Source organism: Poecilia formosa, unplaced genomic scaffold (assembly GCF_000485575.1).
Source record: "Poecilia formosa unplaced genomic scaffold, Poecilia_formosa-5.1.2 Scaffold333, whole genome shotgun sequence".
Classification (NCBI taxonomy): domain Eukaryota; kingdom Metazoa; phylum Chordata; class Actinopteri; order Cyprinodontiformes; family Poeciliidae; genus Poecilia; species Poecilia formosa.
This window is the reverse complement of record NW_006800272.1, coordinates 403,792-417,854: the sequence shown is the minus strand read 5'-3', so window position 1 is coordinate 417,854 and position 14,063 is coordinate 403,792. Positions and strand designations below refer to the sequence as shown.

The 14,063-nt window shown below is 38.4% G+C and overlaps 1 protein-coding gene across 2 annotated transcripts in view; it reads left to right on the top strand.

Moving 5' to 3' along the window:
- Positions 1 to 318: 318 nt before the first annotated feature.
- LOC103152898 (carbonic anhydrase-related protein 10) overlaps positions 319 to 14,063 on the top strand; it is a 277,583-nt gene continuing 263,838 nt past the window's right edge. Inside the window, exon 1 of one of the 2 annotated variants that reach the window (XM_007573556.2) lies at positions 319 to 484. In XM_007573556.2, coding sequence (XP_007573618.1) covers positions 442 to 484 — 43 coding nt within the window. In that variant the 5' untranslated portion in view covers positions 319 to 441. Of the gene's footprint in view, positions 485 to 6,014; positions 6,672 to 14,063 lie in introns of those variants that run through there. The other variant, XM_007573555.2, reaches the window with a different exon arrangement.

Genomic DNA, 14,063 nt, shown 5'->3' with positions numbered 1-14,063 from the left:
GATGCGAAATATAGCTCATTCTCAATTAGTTTGAAAAGGTGTGGAACGTCAGAAGACCAATCGATCATTTTCTACAGGATATCCACAAAACAGGGTTTTGCCAGTATATGTATCTGCTAAGAGGAAATTCCTCTACATTTTGAATTGATTTTGGCTGCTAACCAAGGGTTTCTGAAGCTACAGTCTCATCCGGTAGCCGAATGTCCTGCGGTATCAAATGCACCACCGTGATCAGGATGATGCGTTTCACCTGTTTGGTCCGTGAAGAGTAATGTACAGTTCGGTGTTTTTTTGTTTTTGTTTCTTTCTAATAAAATAAACATTTACCAAAACGAAACATTTTTATTATGAAGAGCAGTCATCTTTTTAAATGAAATAGATCTGAAAACGTCACCCGACTGTCTGTCATGTGAAGTACTGGACTGAATTGTCGGGAAAACTATGAGAAGCTGCTTTCCGGTGTGCTTAGTAAATAAAGGTCCAGGTGAGCTAACAATTTCATTGTTTTAACAACGTGGCTGCCCAACACAGTTCTTATAGGCATTATAAGGCATTATAAGGCCTGTATTATGTGCTTTGTCACCGTGAACCACACAAAAACGTTTTGTTTCTCAGTAAGAGTTTACCTTAATCATTTTAGTTAAATGCAGCTAATAGCATTGTTAAGTTTTGAAAGCCTTAGCAGCATTGTTTTCTATGTAGGTGGAACAAGCTGGCTGGAACGGGACAGAGTAGCAGGACATGAATACATGAAAGTGATTTTTCAGACATTTTTAAGATTACCATAACTCATCGTTATGAATTTGCATTTGAGATTGTCTATAGTCCTGTGTTATTTACACAATTATAAATACTTTGGCTGGTTAGAAACTAACCAAAAATAGATTAGGCCTCAACAAAGATTTTAATATTTATTTATTTAGAAGTGCTATGTCTGTTTTTACTTTATTTTTTTAACCTGACTTTGCCTTTGGACTCTGATACAAGCTTTTTGCGGTTGTTGCTAACTGGGCGTCAGATGTTTAGAGATGGACTACTGTTCATGTACACATGCTAATTAACGCTCTCTTTAAAATGGTTGATTGGGGTATGTTTTACTCCGCTAGGAATGCTTATGCTGAAACACTTTAGAAATGCTATTGGTCTTTTAGACCATGCCAGTGTTCTTTGGAGATATTCTTTGTTGAACTGCTTTCAGACACATCACATGGTCCCCCTGTGTGTTTTTTAAACCCTGAAAAGACTTTCTCAGCATTTTTTATTTATTTATTTATTTATTTATTTTATTTTTTTTACTGTAGAGAACCTGCCAGTTCGGTCACACTGAAACCTTCCACAGCGTGACCCAGAAAACTGGAACTGCCTAACGAATGTGCCGAGAGAGAATGACAGCGTGCGCCATCTCTGAGTCAACGAGGCCAACTCAAAGAACGGTGTGTCGAAATTCCCCACCCGGCCGACCGTGCAACAGAGAGGGAGAGTTGGCTGGACTAGCTGTCCATCTGTGTTGTTGAAAAGGAGGAATGAGTCTCATGTTTCAGGTGGGACTCTCCATGTTGTGCTGCTGCTGTGAATCTGAAGGAGGCTAGAGTGTTTTATGAAACTGAATTGCTTTTCAAGCTCCCACTTTTCATGAGTGTTCGATTAGAATCAGAATGATTTGGCAGACTTTTTTTTTCCCTTTGGATATCTGAGAGTCTGAATTTGATCCGGTACATAGCAAATTAGCTGAATGTTCACTTAAGTGATCAAGAACTGCAGTATTAACACTGTTTTTGTGTTGTACATCAACACAAAAATGTCAATACTGGACTTGATAAAAGTGGTTGGTCTTATTTTCTTGTGGTTTATGTACATTCATAGATTCTTGGATGCAATACCTTGTTCAGTGTTCATTCATAGGGATGTTGATGACGGTCAAAACAGTGTGTGATGAAAAGCTGACAATTATCAAAAATAAACAGCATAGTTATACCTTCCAACTTCTCTACTAGGGGAAAAGAACTGCACAACATAGCTCTTCAACAGCATCAATAGATATTGTTTCAGGTCTCCGTGAATAACAATATTACCTTTATCTCAACAGTCGTTTAGACATGTAGATGTTAGATGTAAGGGATGATTAAGGGCTGGGGATGTTTTGTTAGGTGAGCTGGTTTCTGCTGAAAAGACTTGCAAAGGCTTTGAATCCTGCTTTCATCATCATAGACTCATTTCTATGCACCACACCAGAAAAACCTTGACATTAATCTCCCTACAGTCCTGTGCTGCTTTGTTGTCACATGCAATGTATATTAACTATGACAAAGATTTTACTTTGTTTCTTTAAGAACAGACCGAACAGTTTCGCTCTTCACTTGCACCTGAATTATTTATTTTAGAGGGTAGTACTTTCCGTCCTCTGGGGATTTTTCTTTTCTTGAATCCTTTTTCTTTTTTTTAATGAAAAATGTTGATAAATTCCTGTAGCATTTTTGTACTTTAAAGGCATTTGGAGATTAAGCATAATTAACTTGTTTGAGGTTTGCATCATGTCATTCCCTGCTTTGATTCTTTCTTGCATATTTGAGGAATTTTGAATCTGTCATGGCAGCCGTTTTGCGCTATCTAAACCCTTGCTCTCACAAATCTAATTCCACAAATCTCCTCCTTGGAGCTGCCGTCTCCAGCCGAGCTCCAGCCTCACACGGCTCCACCAGACTAGTGGCAGCAGCATTTGGCAAACACCTGGTGGAACTGCTGAGTTTATCATGCATACTTCAGTCCAACACTCATAAGACCGGTTGTAAATGGCTTAATGGAAGAAGTGTGTTGTGATGAAGTTCTGAAGGCAGTGTGTCAAGACCTAATGGCAAGACTCAGGTCTTGGCTAATGTCTTGTCTTTTTCAGTCCATGTTTGATAAGTACACTTTTATTTGTAAAGTGCCTCAACACTTGATTCTCCCATTTTATTGATGCATGTTTATACTTGAGACAGACCCAAAGTTATGATGGGGAAAAAAATTCAATTAAGTTCTACCTTTTTATATTAGCTACAACCTGAGATTAACACTTTTAACCTAACATCTACCCTTTACTCTTTACCCTTTTATTGGCTGATTTCTCAATATATAGAGACAATGTTTTTTTGTTTTTTTTTGGTTTGTTTTGGTTTTATTGCCAAACGTATTAAAAATAAAATTCAGGGCTCATTCATAAATTGAGAAGGGGTAGCTGATCCTGCTAGTAGGTGTGATGCTGTCTTCTGGTGACAGTGATTGGTTGATGCATGAGGGATACAAAAAACCTCCAATGATCGGTTGGTAGAATTTAAATAATACAACTGGTACAAAAGGCGTGTCATGATGATGAAGCAACAGAATCAACATGTTTGATTCTACCCTATTTATATCTCCATTACTTTTGATTTGTCATGGATTCTCACCATCCTGGTCATTTTACTCATCTGTTTAATGTCGCTGCTCAGCTGTAGGGAATTTACAGTGATTGCCTGCTTGTAAAGTTGTTGTTCTGGTGAAACGACCTACATAAAATGCCAGTACAAAAAGGAGTCGAAAACCAAACATTGACAGAGGAGCAGTGCCTGCTGCTGGCACAGCTCTATCCATTTTACAGTTAATCTTTGCTTTCTGTCTCTCTCTTCACCATCTTCCCTCGATTAAGACGCTCTTAGGTTCACTAAAAGTCCTTCTCACTGCTCCTGACAATTTGTCACATTAGGAGCTCTCTTAAAGCCTAAGGTGCTTTGTGAATAACTTTTCTTACCAAAGTAAAATCCTAAAAACTTTTTGAATACCAGAAATTCAAAGATTTTCTAAAATAACATCACAAGAAGCTACTTTTAGTGTAGAAAAAAAAAAAGTAGTGTAGTAAACTTTTGATATTTTTTAAACCTATATACCCCGGTTTATTTTATTAAATCGAGTTTAAAAGATAGTTAAGTATGGTAGACTTAAAGTTTAGATCTTTTCAACCCCAAAGGTTGTTGCTGACAAGAAATGAGACGGATCTCTCTACAAACTCACAATATGAAAGGAATATAAATTCAGATTCTTTTTTCTTGACCCCAAATGTATTGTTATTTTCAGAATGACAGATTATTTTTCAGTGTTATTTTGAAATGAGACATTTACATTAAGATTATTTTGCCTTCAGACAATTTGGGTGATGTTAAATGATAATGTCTTGACTCTTAAGCTTCTGTTTGTTTTTGCATATTGTTGGATGGAAGCACACCTGTGGGTTCATAGGTACTGTAGTGAACAAAATAATACAATTTCAACATTATCATCCTTGAGTGGCAAATATAAAAGTCAGTCATCCATGTGTGCTGGTTGATGAAGGTATTTAAAGATTATGGTTTGTCAGCTGTCCTGACTGTAGAGGTTATGTTATGAAATGTATATGGCATATATTCCTCAAACAGACTTTTTTTTCCCTCAAGTTGAAAAGAATAGATTTTTTTTTCTTTTTTTTCTGGCTATTACATGTCATGCTTCACAAGTAAAGTGCAGAGCTCCTGGAAAGTCCTAATATGGCTCTTCCTCTGCAGCATATGTCAGTTTAGTAATCACACCCACCTCATACTTATGAGCAATCACACACTTATCTGACACCTCATGAAAATAGTTCTGCTAAGATGCGTCAAGAACAAGCTGTGAGAACTCCCATACTTCACTTGCAAGAACAGAAATATAATTTTCTCTTCCAGTCCTAGATGAGAACGTATTTTTTTCCACTGTGATTAGAGCAGATAGAGGTTCTCTACAAGGTGCCTGTCAATGGGATAAAGTCGCCATACTTTGCCAATTGACTCCTGGAGATGGGGGGTGGGGGGTATACCCCATATAGCTTTTATAGTTGGATTTTGGTCAGAAATCTTAAATACTTGTATTTTTTTTCTATTGTTTTAAGCTGTGGAGTGTGCACAGAACCTGTTTAGGTTAATTAATACAAAAATAAAATGGTGAATATGGCATGTTTCTATTTTAAGATTTACATGTGGTAATAAATGTAATTATAATTTTTTCTTCATTGTCTTTTTATAATGAATAAAATCTAGAAGTTTTTTGTTTAAGTTCAACCGTTTTTTTTAACAGTGCACCATTTCGATTTTTTTCTCTGCTCTTTTTTCTGTTCCCATTTTAATCCACTGACTTCTTTCTGAGCTGCTTTGAAACAAGCCGCATCTGTGAGAAGCCACCAGTACTTTAATTACTGCGACACGGACAATATTTAAAACCCAAACATGTCACACCATATCCCACTCCCCCCCCCTCCCCCTTCTCCGTTTCTTTCTCCCTGCAATGCGCGCGTTCCGTCCACCTGTGTCCCTGCCGACTGAGGGCGCCTCGATGAACCGCGTAGGATCAGCCAGACTCAGTCTTGGCAGGAAAGCGTTCATCATCTTATCGTCAATCGATGAAAAACACAATTTACTTCTCAGAGGACTTTTTAAACCAAAATCGACTTTCCTCTTTAATTAGTTTTAGTCGTCAGTTTAGATTTCTGAAGGACCCACAGGCGCAGTTGTCTCCTGATGGCTCCGGGGAGTTTATTTACAGTTTCCCTTGTCTCCTCTCAGCATGGTGTCTTGCACACTGAGCCTTATACTCGGGATGCTTGGATACAGGGCGCGGTGGAAAGACGAAGCTGCATCACTTTTACTAACTTTAGAGGAGGAATAAACGGAAACTGAGCGGTGGTGGATTAAAAATAAAAGCGCAGACAAACCGCTAACCAGAAAGGAGGCTAGGGAGGAGTACATGACGGACTGACTGAAGGTTGTACGAGGGCACGCATCAGGTTTTTTTTTTTTTGTTAAATTGTATTTTGAAGACCGCTCTTCGGTAGCAAGAACTTTTGCCCTCCCTACTAGAAAAAAACGGACAAAAATTATCTGAAAAATGCCACATTTCAGGCCTAAATATAAGTAAAAGGAAAAAAAAAAAATCCTCAAAACTCTTAATTTGAAGTGCTCCCCGGAAGTTTAGTTGCCACATTGTCTAGCTTGACGCTGGCACGTTCCGGTGACGCGGAGAAGTCTGGATCGGAGGCTTGCACCTGGATGCGAGTTTTGCCGAGTTGTGGGTTTGTCTCCAGGTGTTAGACGGACCCCACAGCTTACCCAGTAGTTACAAAAAATCTGTCGGTGTTATTTTTTACTTTCCCACATCTTCCTGTGGAAGAAAACAAACAAAAAAGAAAACCCTCCCAAAGATTTTTTTTGACGCGTCTGTGAGGACGGGATGCCCGCTGATACGTAAAGAGGACGGCGCCGGATGGATGAGCGGACGGATGGATGGATGCACTGGAATATTACTATGAACTAATTGCTCGGAGGAATCTGCTCTTGGATCTTTCTCTCTGGAGTTCTTGATTGTTTTCTTCGTGATCTGTGAAAGCCATCTCCCCCGTCCTGAGGATCTGATCACCTGCTATGCGTCTGGTGTGGATGATACCTGGCGGAAGGTGTTCAGCGGGATCCAGCCTGACAGGACACAACTTCAGCATCTGATAACCCAAAGCCCCGCTTCCCATTCGTTTTGCCCCATTTTTATTTTAAAACCCCCAATCGTGTGCGTGATGCGCGTGGAATGAGGACAGATGATGGATATAATTTGGGAGCTATTGATCATTCTTCACGCGAATGTTATTGTGTGCATATCAGGTGAGTCATGGGCGTCGCTTGCGCCTTTCTGGGCAGGTGCAATCAATATGGGCAGATATAAAAGATGTTTGACTGAGATTAACGCAAGAGTACGGGACTTTGGGGACTGATGTGTGACGGGGTGGGGTTGGGTGTTGAGGTGTGTGTGGATGAATAGAAATGAATCCACTAAAAATGCGTATTGACCCCTTTAGATCGTGTTTTATTTGGCTTACTGCATCATTCCCTCTCTGTGTGATTGTTTTGTTAAAAACAGATATTACATTTTCTCCAGTTTCCAGGACTGGATGCGCAGCCCTTGACGCATGGAGGACACAACGGGGCTTCAAAACTGTTAACAGCTTCAAAGAACACGTTCAGGCTTTAGGCGGTTTTTTAAATTATTTTTTTTACTATTCATCTACCCCCTCTGGTATTAATGAAACCTCGGCGCTCCAGAAACTTCTGAGACTGGAGCTTTCGTGCGCAGCAGCGCGATCTGCGGTGTTGTGGCGCTGTAGATTGCGCCCTGCGTTAACGGTTTTCTGTGGACATGTTGACGCGCCTTTCGGTTCTTTCCTTATTCTGTAGTTTTTACTGGGTTTGTTCATTGCTGGTCGCATAGATGACTTCTAGCTTTGACTTGTGTTGGAAACTGGAACGCTGGAAATATACGGCAGGTGTTGTATTCAGTCTTTCTAAATGACGCAAATCTGGGAATTTATGGCAACTCGTGCGTAAATTCCTGTGTCTGCTTACTGCACTTGTCAGGTGAAGGGGGATTTTTAAATATTCATACAGACTTTTTTTTTTCGTTATGAAGATCACAAAACACGATTTGCCTCCACCCATGTTTCTTTGATTATCTTCACTTCATCAAAATGCCTTTTTTGTTTGAGAAGTGCTTTTGCCATCTTCCATTTAGCCTTCCTATTTCCTCTCTTTTTTTTTCTTTTTCTGTCAATTATAAAGTTGGACTAAAATTCATGCCAAGACATTAAGTTAGATCTCTTGGGTTATAAATATAAATAGTGGAGTTTAAGTCTGATACAGCTTCAGGGGAGGAACCCTTACAAATTAATTCTCACCATGTGTTTTCAGTATTTAATGGAAAGCTTTTCCAATGCTACATGGTTTCAATCAAATGGTATGTCTGATCTATAACAGGGACGATCATAAAACAAAATGGGTGACGCGCTGTAAAATACGTAATCTTAACAGTACTTCCACAGTTAAACAGTTTAAGGCAGAAGGTTGTGAAGCAGGTTAGTGGTGTTGCCTTTGATGTTGCTGTACTCCGTCTGACGGCAGCAGTTCAACAAGTTCATAGGGAGCATGTGTAGAGTTTAACAATGAGAACCATGTCCCTGCAGTAGATCTGAAACAGATGAAAGGACGCTAAAATCACTTTTTCATCTCCCCTCATTATTGCTTTAATTCTTTTCTGCATGTTTGAGAAATCCTATACTCCCCCTTAGCAGCCATTTGGGGGTGCCTAAACGCTTGCTCTCACCAACCGCCACGTTTTCCACACATCCCTTCTTCGGAGCTGCGGTCTCCAGCTGAGCTTCTGGCTCACAGGCACTCCTGCATAAAATCTTCCCTATTCTACTCATCCAGATTAGCGGCAGCAGCAATTGGCGCACACACGGTGGAATTACATATCTGTTGAGCTTATCATACATACTCCTGAATGGCTGTAAACTGCTTAATGGAGCTGAAGGCGGAGTGTGGGAAAGAGTAGGAGCTTCTTAAAGAGACAGACACTCAGTTTAAAGACATTAAATTGCAAAGTCGAATTTCTTTTCAGTTATTGAAAAGCATTTTCATAACAACTGAAAGTAAGTTAATATATTATGCTATAAAATATCACTGTCTGAAAAATGCACAATGCTTCCCCTTTAAAGGAGGGAGTGATGGTGTGTGTATATATACCATATGTTCTTGAGTTTGACTACATGCAAAAATTCTGTTAGGTTCTCTTTAAGTAAAAGAGAACCTTTGTTTCTTTAACCCAGAAACAAACAAACAAACAAAAAAAAACAAAATGAACTACATTTCATAAATGGACAATATTATGTATTTTTCAGGCACAGACATTTTATATCACAATCAAGTAACTGTTACCTTCAGTTGTAAAAATGCTGCATATATCAAACATAAATAAAAGCAAATTGATTTCGCAATTTGAGGCTTTGAAATTGACCTCTGTCTCTTTAAGAAGCTTCTTGCTCTTTCAGACGCTCCGCCTTCAGTACGTTATAGTGCAGTATACAGCTTTTCTTGGGAGCATTTGAATGAGAAGTAGTTTGTGTTTGAGGGTGAGGAGTTTTACCAGATGTTTGATGATTGGTGTAACCACTAGGCTGGTGGAGTTGAGGCATTGTTTTGAGGGCAAGCATTTAAAATGGCTGCTATGGGAGATTAAGAAATCCTTCAGACTCGCATGAAATCAAAGCAACACTGCAGGTATGATTTTGAATTATACCAAAACATGATATTAAATTTTACATAATATTTCCCTTTAAATATATTTTTTTATTGCTGTGGGGATAAAAAAAAATCCTATATTTAATATGATTGAATGTCTAATGTAACTGATTCTGATTTTGAATTTGAACAAAGGGCTCACAGCCTATTTTTCAATTATACCCGGTAAATATGGGGTTGCATGTTGGCGATAGAGGAGGTGAAAAAGGAAAGTGTAATTCAAAGCAGGTAGACATTTGGGTCCATCAGCTTTTCACACCAGAACCGGCACCATTCAGGTGTGAGGAGTCCCTTGTGTGGTCAGAATCTATCTCATGTTACCTCATTTGGATCACTGCCTATGCAGAATGGGTAATCTCTGCACACCACCTGTTGATTCAGTCAAAAGGTTACACAGACTGGAACTTGCAGATTTACAAATGGTCATTAGACATTTCAGTAAGGTAAAGCAAATTTCTGTGCAGAAAATTTAGTGGAAATTATGGAAAAATGCAAAGTGGGTGCACAGAAGCAATTCTGCAACGGAATCTCGTCTGTCTGATCAGGTTTAATTTAAGTTCAGTTGAACTAAACTTGTTGGTTCTGTCGCCTGAGTCATCAGCTTTGTGCTGGCAGCTTCTGGTCCGACGTGTTATCAGTCTGACCTCAAATCAGAGGAAAGTTTTGTGTACTTGTCCTCATCACTTTACCAAGCTATTTCAAAAAAATGTTTTTGTCTGGCATTCTATATAGTCAGTGTAAATGATTTATAGATCTCCTGCTTGGAGCTGGTTTGCTATCAGATTTACATGTCACTCACTTTTTAAAGTTGTGACTGTGAATTTATCATTCACTGGTTTCAAAACTTTGTGAATTTCTAACTCAAAAGTCAGACTTTTTTAAATGTCTGACACATACTGACATCCTGACAGCCATTTAAACAAACATCTTTTGATTGTGACAGCACAGCAAGGTCTTCAAAACTCATATCTTGAAGGTCTCACGGCATTATCTTTAGGATAAAAGGTTCATTTGAAGATGTGAATGTATCTAAAGTCTCTTATTCAACAAGTGCAAAAGTTCAGATCTAAATGCTTGTATGCACGATAGAATGTGAACACTAAAAACTGCTCTGTTTGTTTGTCCAGGATGTCTAAACTTTGATTTGTGACCTGGCATGTTTGCTAGCCTTTTACAGCCGTGCATCATCCGTACTTATTTGACTCAAGTTGGTTGGTGAAACTCTTCATAATTATTTGGGACTGTAACTAATTGGAGGACTTTCTTTTTCATAACGGTGTCTCCTTCAGTGGATGGAGCTGTATTTTCTGAGCTGTACATGGTTTGAAATCCGGTTAAACCAGATTTCTTAAGATGTCTGTTATGTAGCACAGTTGAGCATGGAATTTGAACATGACTCTTATCAGCGCTAAGACTTAAATATCTGATGCAATCGAGAGCCAGAGCTTGGTGCCGCTTTCACAAGGAGGAGACTTGCTTGGTGGGCTCTGAAAAGATGGAGCTCCATGTGTAATTTTGAGATGAGATAAAAAAACACACAAAAAAAACATTATCATTCGTATAATTGTAATAGAGTTGAAATGCTTAAACGTAACAATGGAAACAAATAATTAAAATGTCCACTTAGCTGTGACAAAAGAGCTGGTGTATTAGTAAAAACAAATTATGGCTACAGATTACCGTGGCAACAATTAGAGAGGTAATGATTACATGATTACATTACACACTGAAGCCTGTGACTTCTTGCTGAGGTTTTCACAGGAGAGGCACAATACAGACACACATCTGATCAGCATGCAAAGTAACGAACGAAACCGAAAGAAATTCACAACAATCCTGTCAAGATTAGTCACACAGTGAAGCACTGACTGTGTGAGGTTTGAAATGAAGTCGCATCATCCAGTCGCGCCATCTTCTCCGAGGTGGAATGGTTCTGAGACTGAAGAGCCGGCTACTCGTGCTCATGTCACACTACCAGCTCCCCAATCCATGCCTTCTAGAACTGAAGTGGATGTAAATGCCTAAAACCAATCTAAATCCTGTGTTCATAGAAACCTAAGAACTGCAGTGCATTTGAAATGAAGTTGAAATAAAAAGCATCATTCGCCAAGTAGTGAAGCATGCCTTCTGTTCTCAAGCCTCATGCACAGCCAGATCTGCTGCCACCATAACGTTTGAATAAGAGAAGCTAACTAAATACTGTGAGCCATCAGATGTCACCACATATCTAATATTTTTTCACAGGTTAAACAAATGTCACCTGAAGACACTTTATGAATGAGCCCTAAACTTTGGTGCAATTCAAATCTCTTTGGTGCTTCCAGTGTAGGTCCACAATGTTTCTGGGGATACCAGCATGAAGCTTTGACATCACCAACGGACTTGGACTGTGTAGTACAAACAAACTAATGTGTAGTTTCTGAATACACAAGTAAATATAATAATATAAATGTTATAAATTATCATGGTCCTCAAATGTTCGTGACTTAAAAAGGTTTCATATTCCGTTGACAAACTTTTTTTTTTTCTGATATAAACTTTTCTGACCAAATATGTCCTTTCAGTTTATACTTGAAGAGTACAGATGGATAAAGAGGTTTGTTGGCTAAATTCACAAGATGGTTTCAATGAAAGTCCAGAGTTTCCCATTGCATGCAGCTCTATCAAATACTCTCCCACTGTCATTTTGTTTTGAAGTTGAAAGCATTTACTCTTGAGAGGTCAGAGATCAGTAGGTGAGAATGCAGGGTCTCTGTTTTCTTCATTTTTCCAGCAAATTTAGATCATTTACCTGGTGGTCACTGACTGACCGTGTCAGTGACCTCCACCAGTTAATGGCCTCTTGAAAGATTTTCCTTTTTTTTTTTTTCTCTAATTTTTTCTGAATTCCATTTATATAAAAAAAAAAAATTTAAGGTGATGCACCTATCAATAGGTCAGTGATGGACATCAATCATTTTCCTTTTTCCTGCCTCTCGGTTGTAATTGACTTTTCATATTCTGAAAATTTAAGTGGGGATTTTTGTGTGCATCTTCAATAACTCTTTGAAGAATCTAAATTAATGAATTACATTTAATTTCCCTATTGCATTAATAAAATATTGAATAAGTGAATCTCAACTGAAAACCTTCAAACTTCTCAGTGTAACACACAAGGAGCACTTTATTTAATTCACCTCAATGGGAGGAATTCCAGATAGAGCACAGAAGGAAATTGAGAATCTAGTGGAATGAAGTGATGCTCAGCCCTTAAAGTGTTCATTATTCACCTTCTTCAGCTTGATTGTGTTGCTCCCTTACACAGCAGTCACCTGAAATATAAGCATGACACAAAAGCACAAACTGAAGTTATGTTGTAATCCCTTTTTCTGTTTTATGCAAACTTAATTAAGGTTAAATTGGTGTAACTTAAGACAATTTGTGACTTGTCCTGTATACTCAACACTTAGTCTTGTATAATACGATAAAAATCACAAGACCCAACCAGTTATATTTTCCCTTCTCCCAAAGAACTTAAGCGAGGATTATGATCACTTGGTTTTGTTTAGTGCACTTTATGGGTGACTCAGGATTGAACCTCTTAGGCTTCTGTAAATCGTAGGGTTAGGTATTATTTGGACCATCTTCTGACATTTCTTTCCCTGCAGTTTCTCGCTCTTACAAGAAATCGGGCATAAGAGCATAATTATCTTGAATATGGAATCTTCCTGTTATTGATTGCTAATTATAATCCAGGAATAATGGACTGAAAGGCTTTGATGTTCAAGATACTTCATACAGCTCTCTAGAGCCTCTAATGTACATGTGCATAATGTTTGATAAGTAGACTGTGCTGCACTTTGATAAGTAGATTTATGATTAGTGTTCAGTCTTCTAAACTTTGGTTGCTTAACTTTAGGTTTATAATTTGTAGAAATATTTAAATTAAAGGGTTTTTTTTATAATAAATCCCCAAAAGTGCTTAGAATACTCAATACATTCTGTTCAATAATGTAATATGAAGAAAAGTTGAGATTGGGCATGTTTGAGAGAGAATGACACTTGAATGAATAAATCATTTGAATAAATCAATCAGTTGGCTTAATTGCATTCCTTTGGAACCAGTTTTCTTGTCCGCATTAGGGAAACATTGGATCCCATATAATCAAATTTGAAGTCAATACCCCATTATTTGCAAGCTGGTCTTCATGAGAATTAGCTTTCCAAGTTTCATTTTGGGGATTGTAGAAAGACCTGTGTGACTGTTAAATGTGTCCCAGGGGATGAAGCAGGACTCAATCAGTTCACCCCGTTTCTTTTTCTGTTTCTAACAAGTGGTTCATTTTTTTTCTATTAGTAAACAACATTTTACCTTTAGATCCTGCCTTATTTACTTTGAGTATGGATTCTTGTGGGCTTTGACATCAACAACTGTCTAATCCCGTAAGATAAATTTCAGTGTTGTTGAAACATTTGAGATGCACATTCACTCTAAACCACGATCAGATGGTAGGACGGATAGAGAAAAAACCACAGAAGGAATGGTACACTTTAGACTTAATTTGGTAAACAGATATTTTCATACAGACCAGAGAAACCTCATAAATCTAAGTCCTTGCTTGTAGGGTAACTCTTGTGTTATTGGCTTACCATGGAAAATCCAAACTAATTGACAGGCCAAGACTCTTCAATGCTGGTGCAAGGTCTGTTTAATAACGACACCATATCGTTAATCTATCTCTATTTCTGTTATTTATATCAGAAACATATGGTAACATGCCAAGGCAGTTCATGCTGGGCAGCTTTTGGTAACAGTACCCAAATGAGCAGCTGCTGTAATTGCATAGTTGCCAAGGCGCTTGGTCGACTCTTAAAGGTGTAGTGTGAAAATGAACTAGACCAAATACAATTGAGGCATGTTTCCTCATGCCTATCACCATGGAG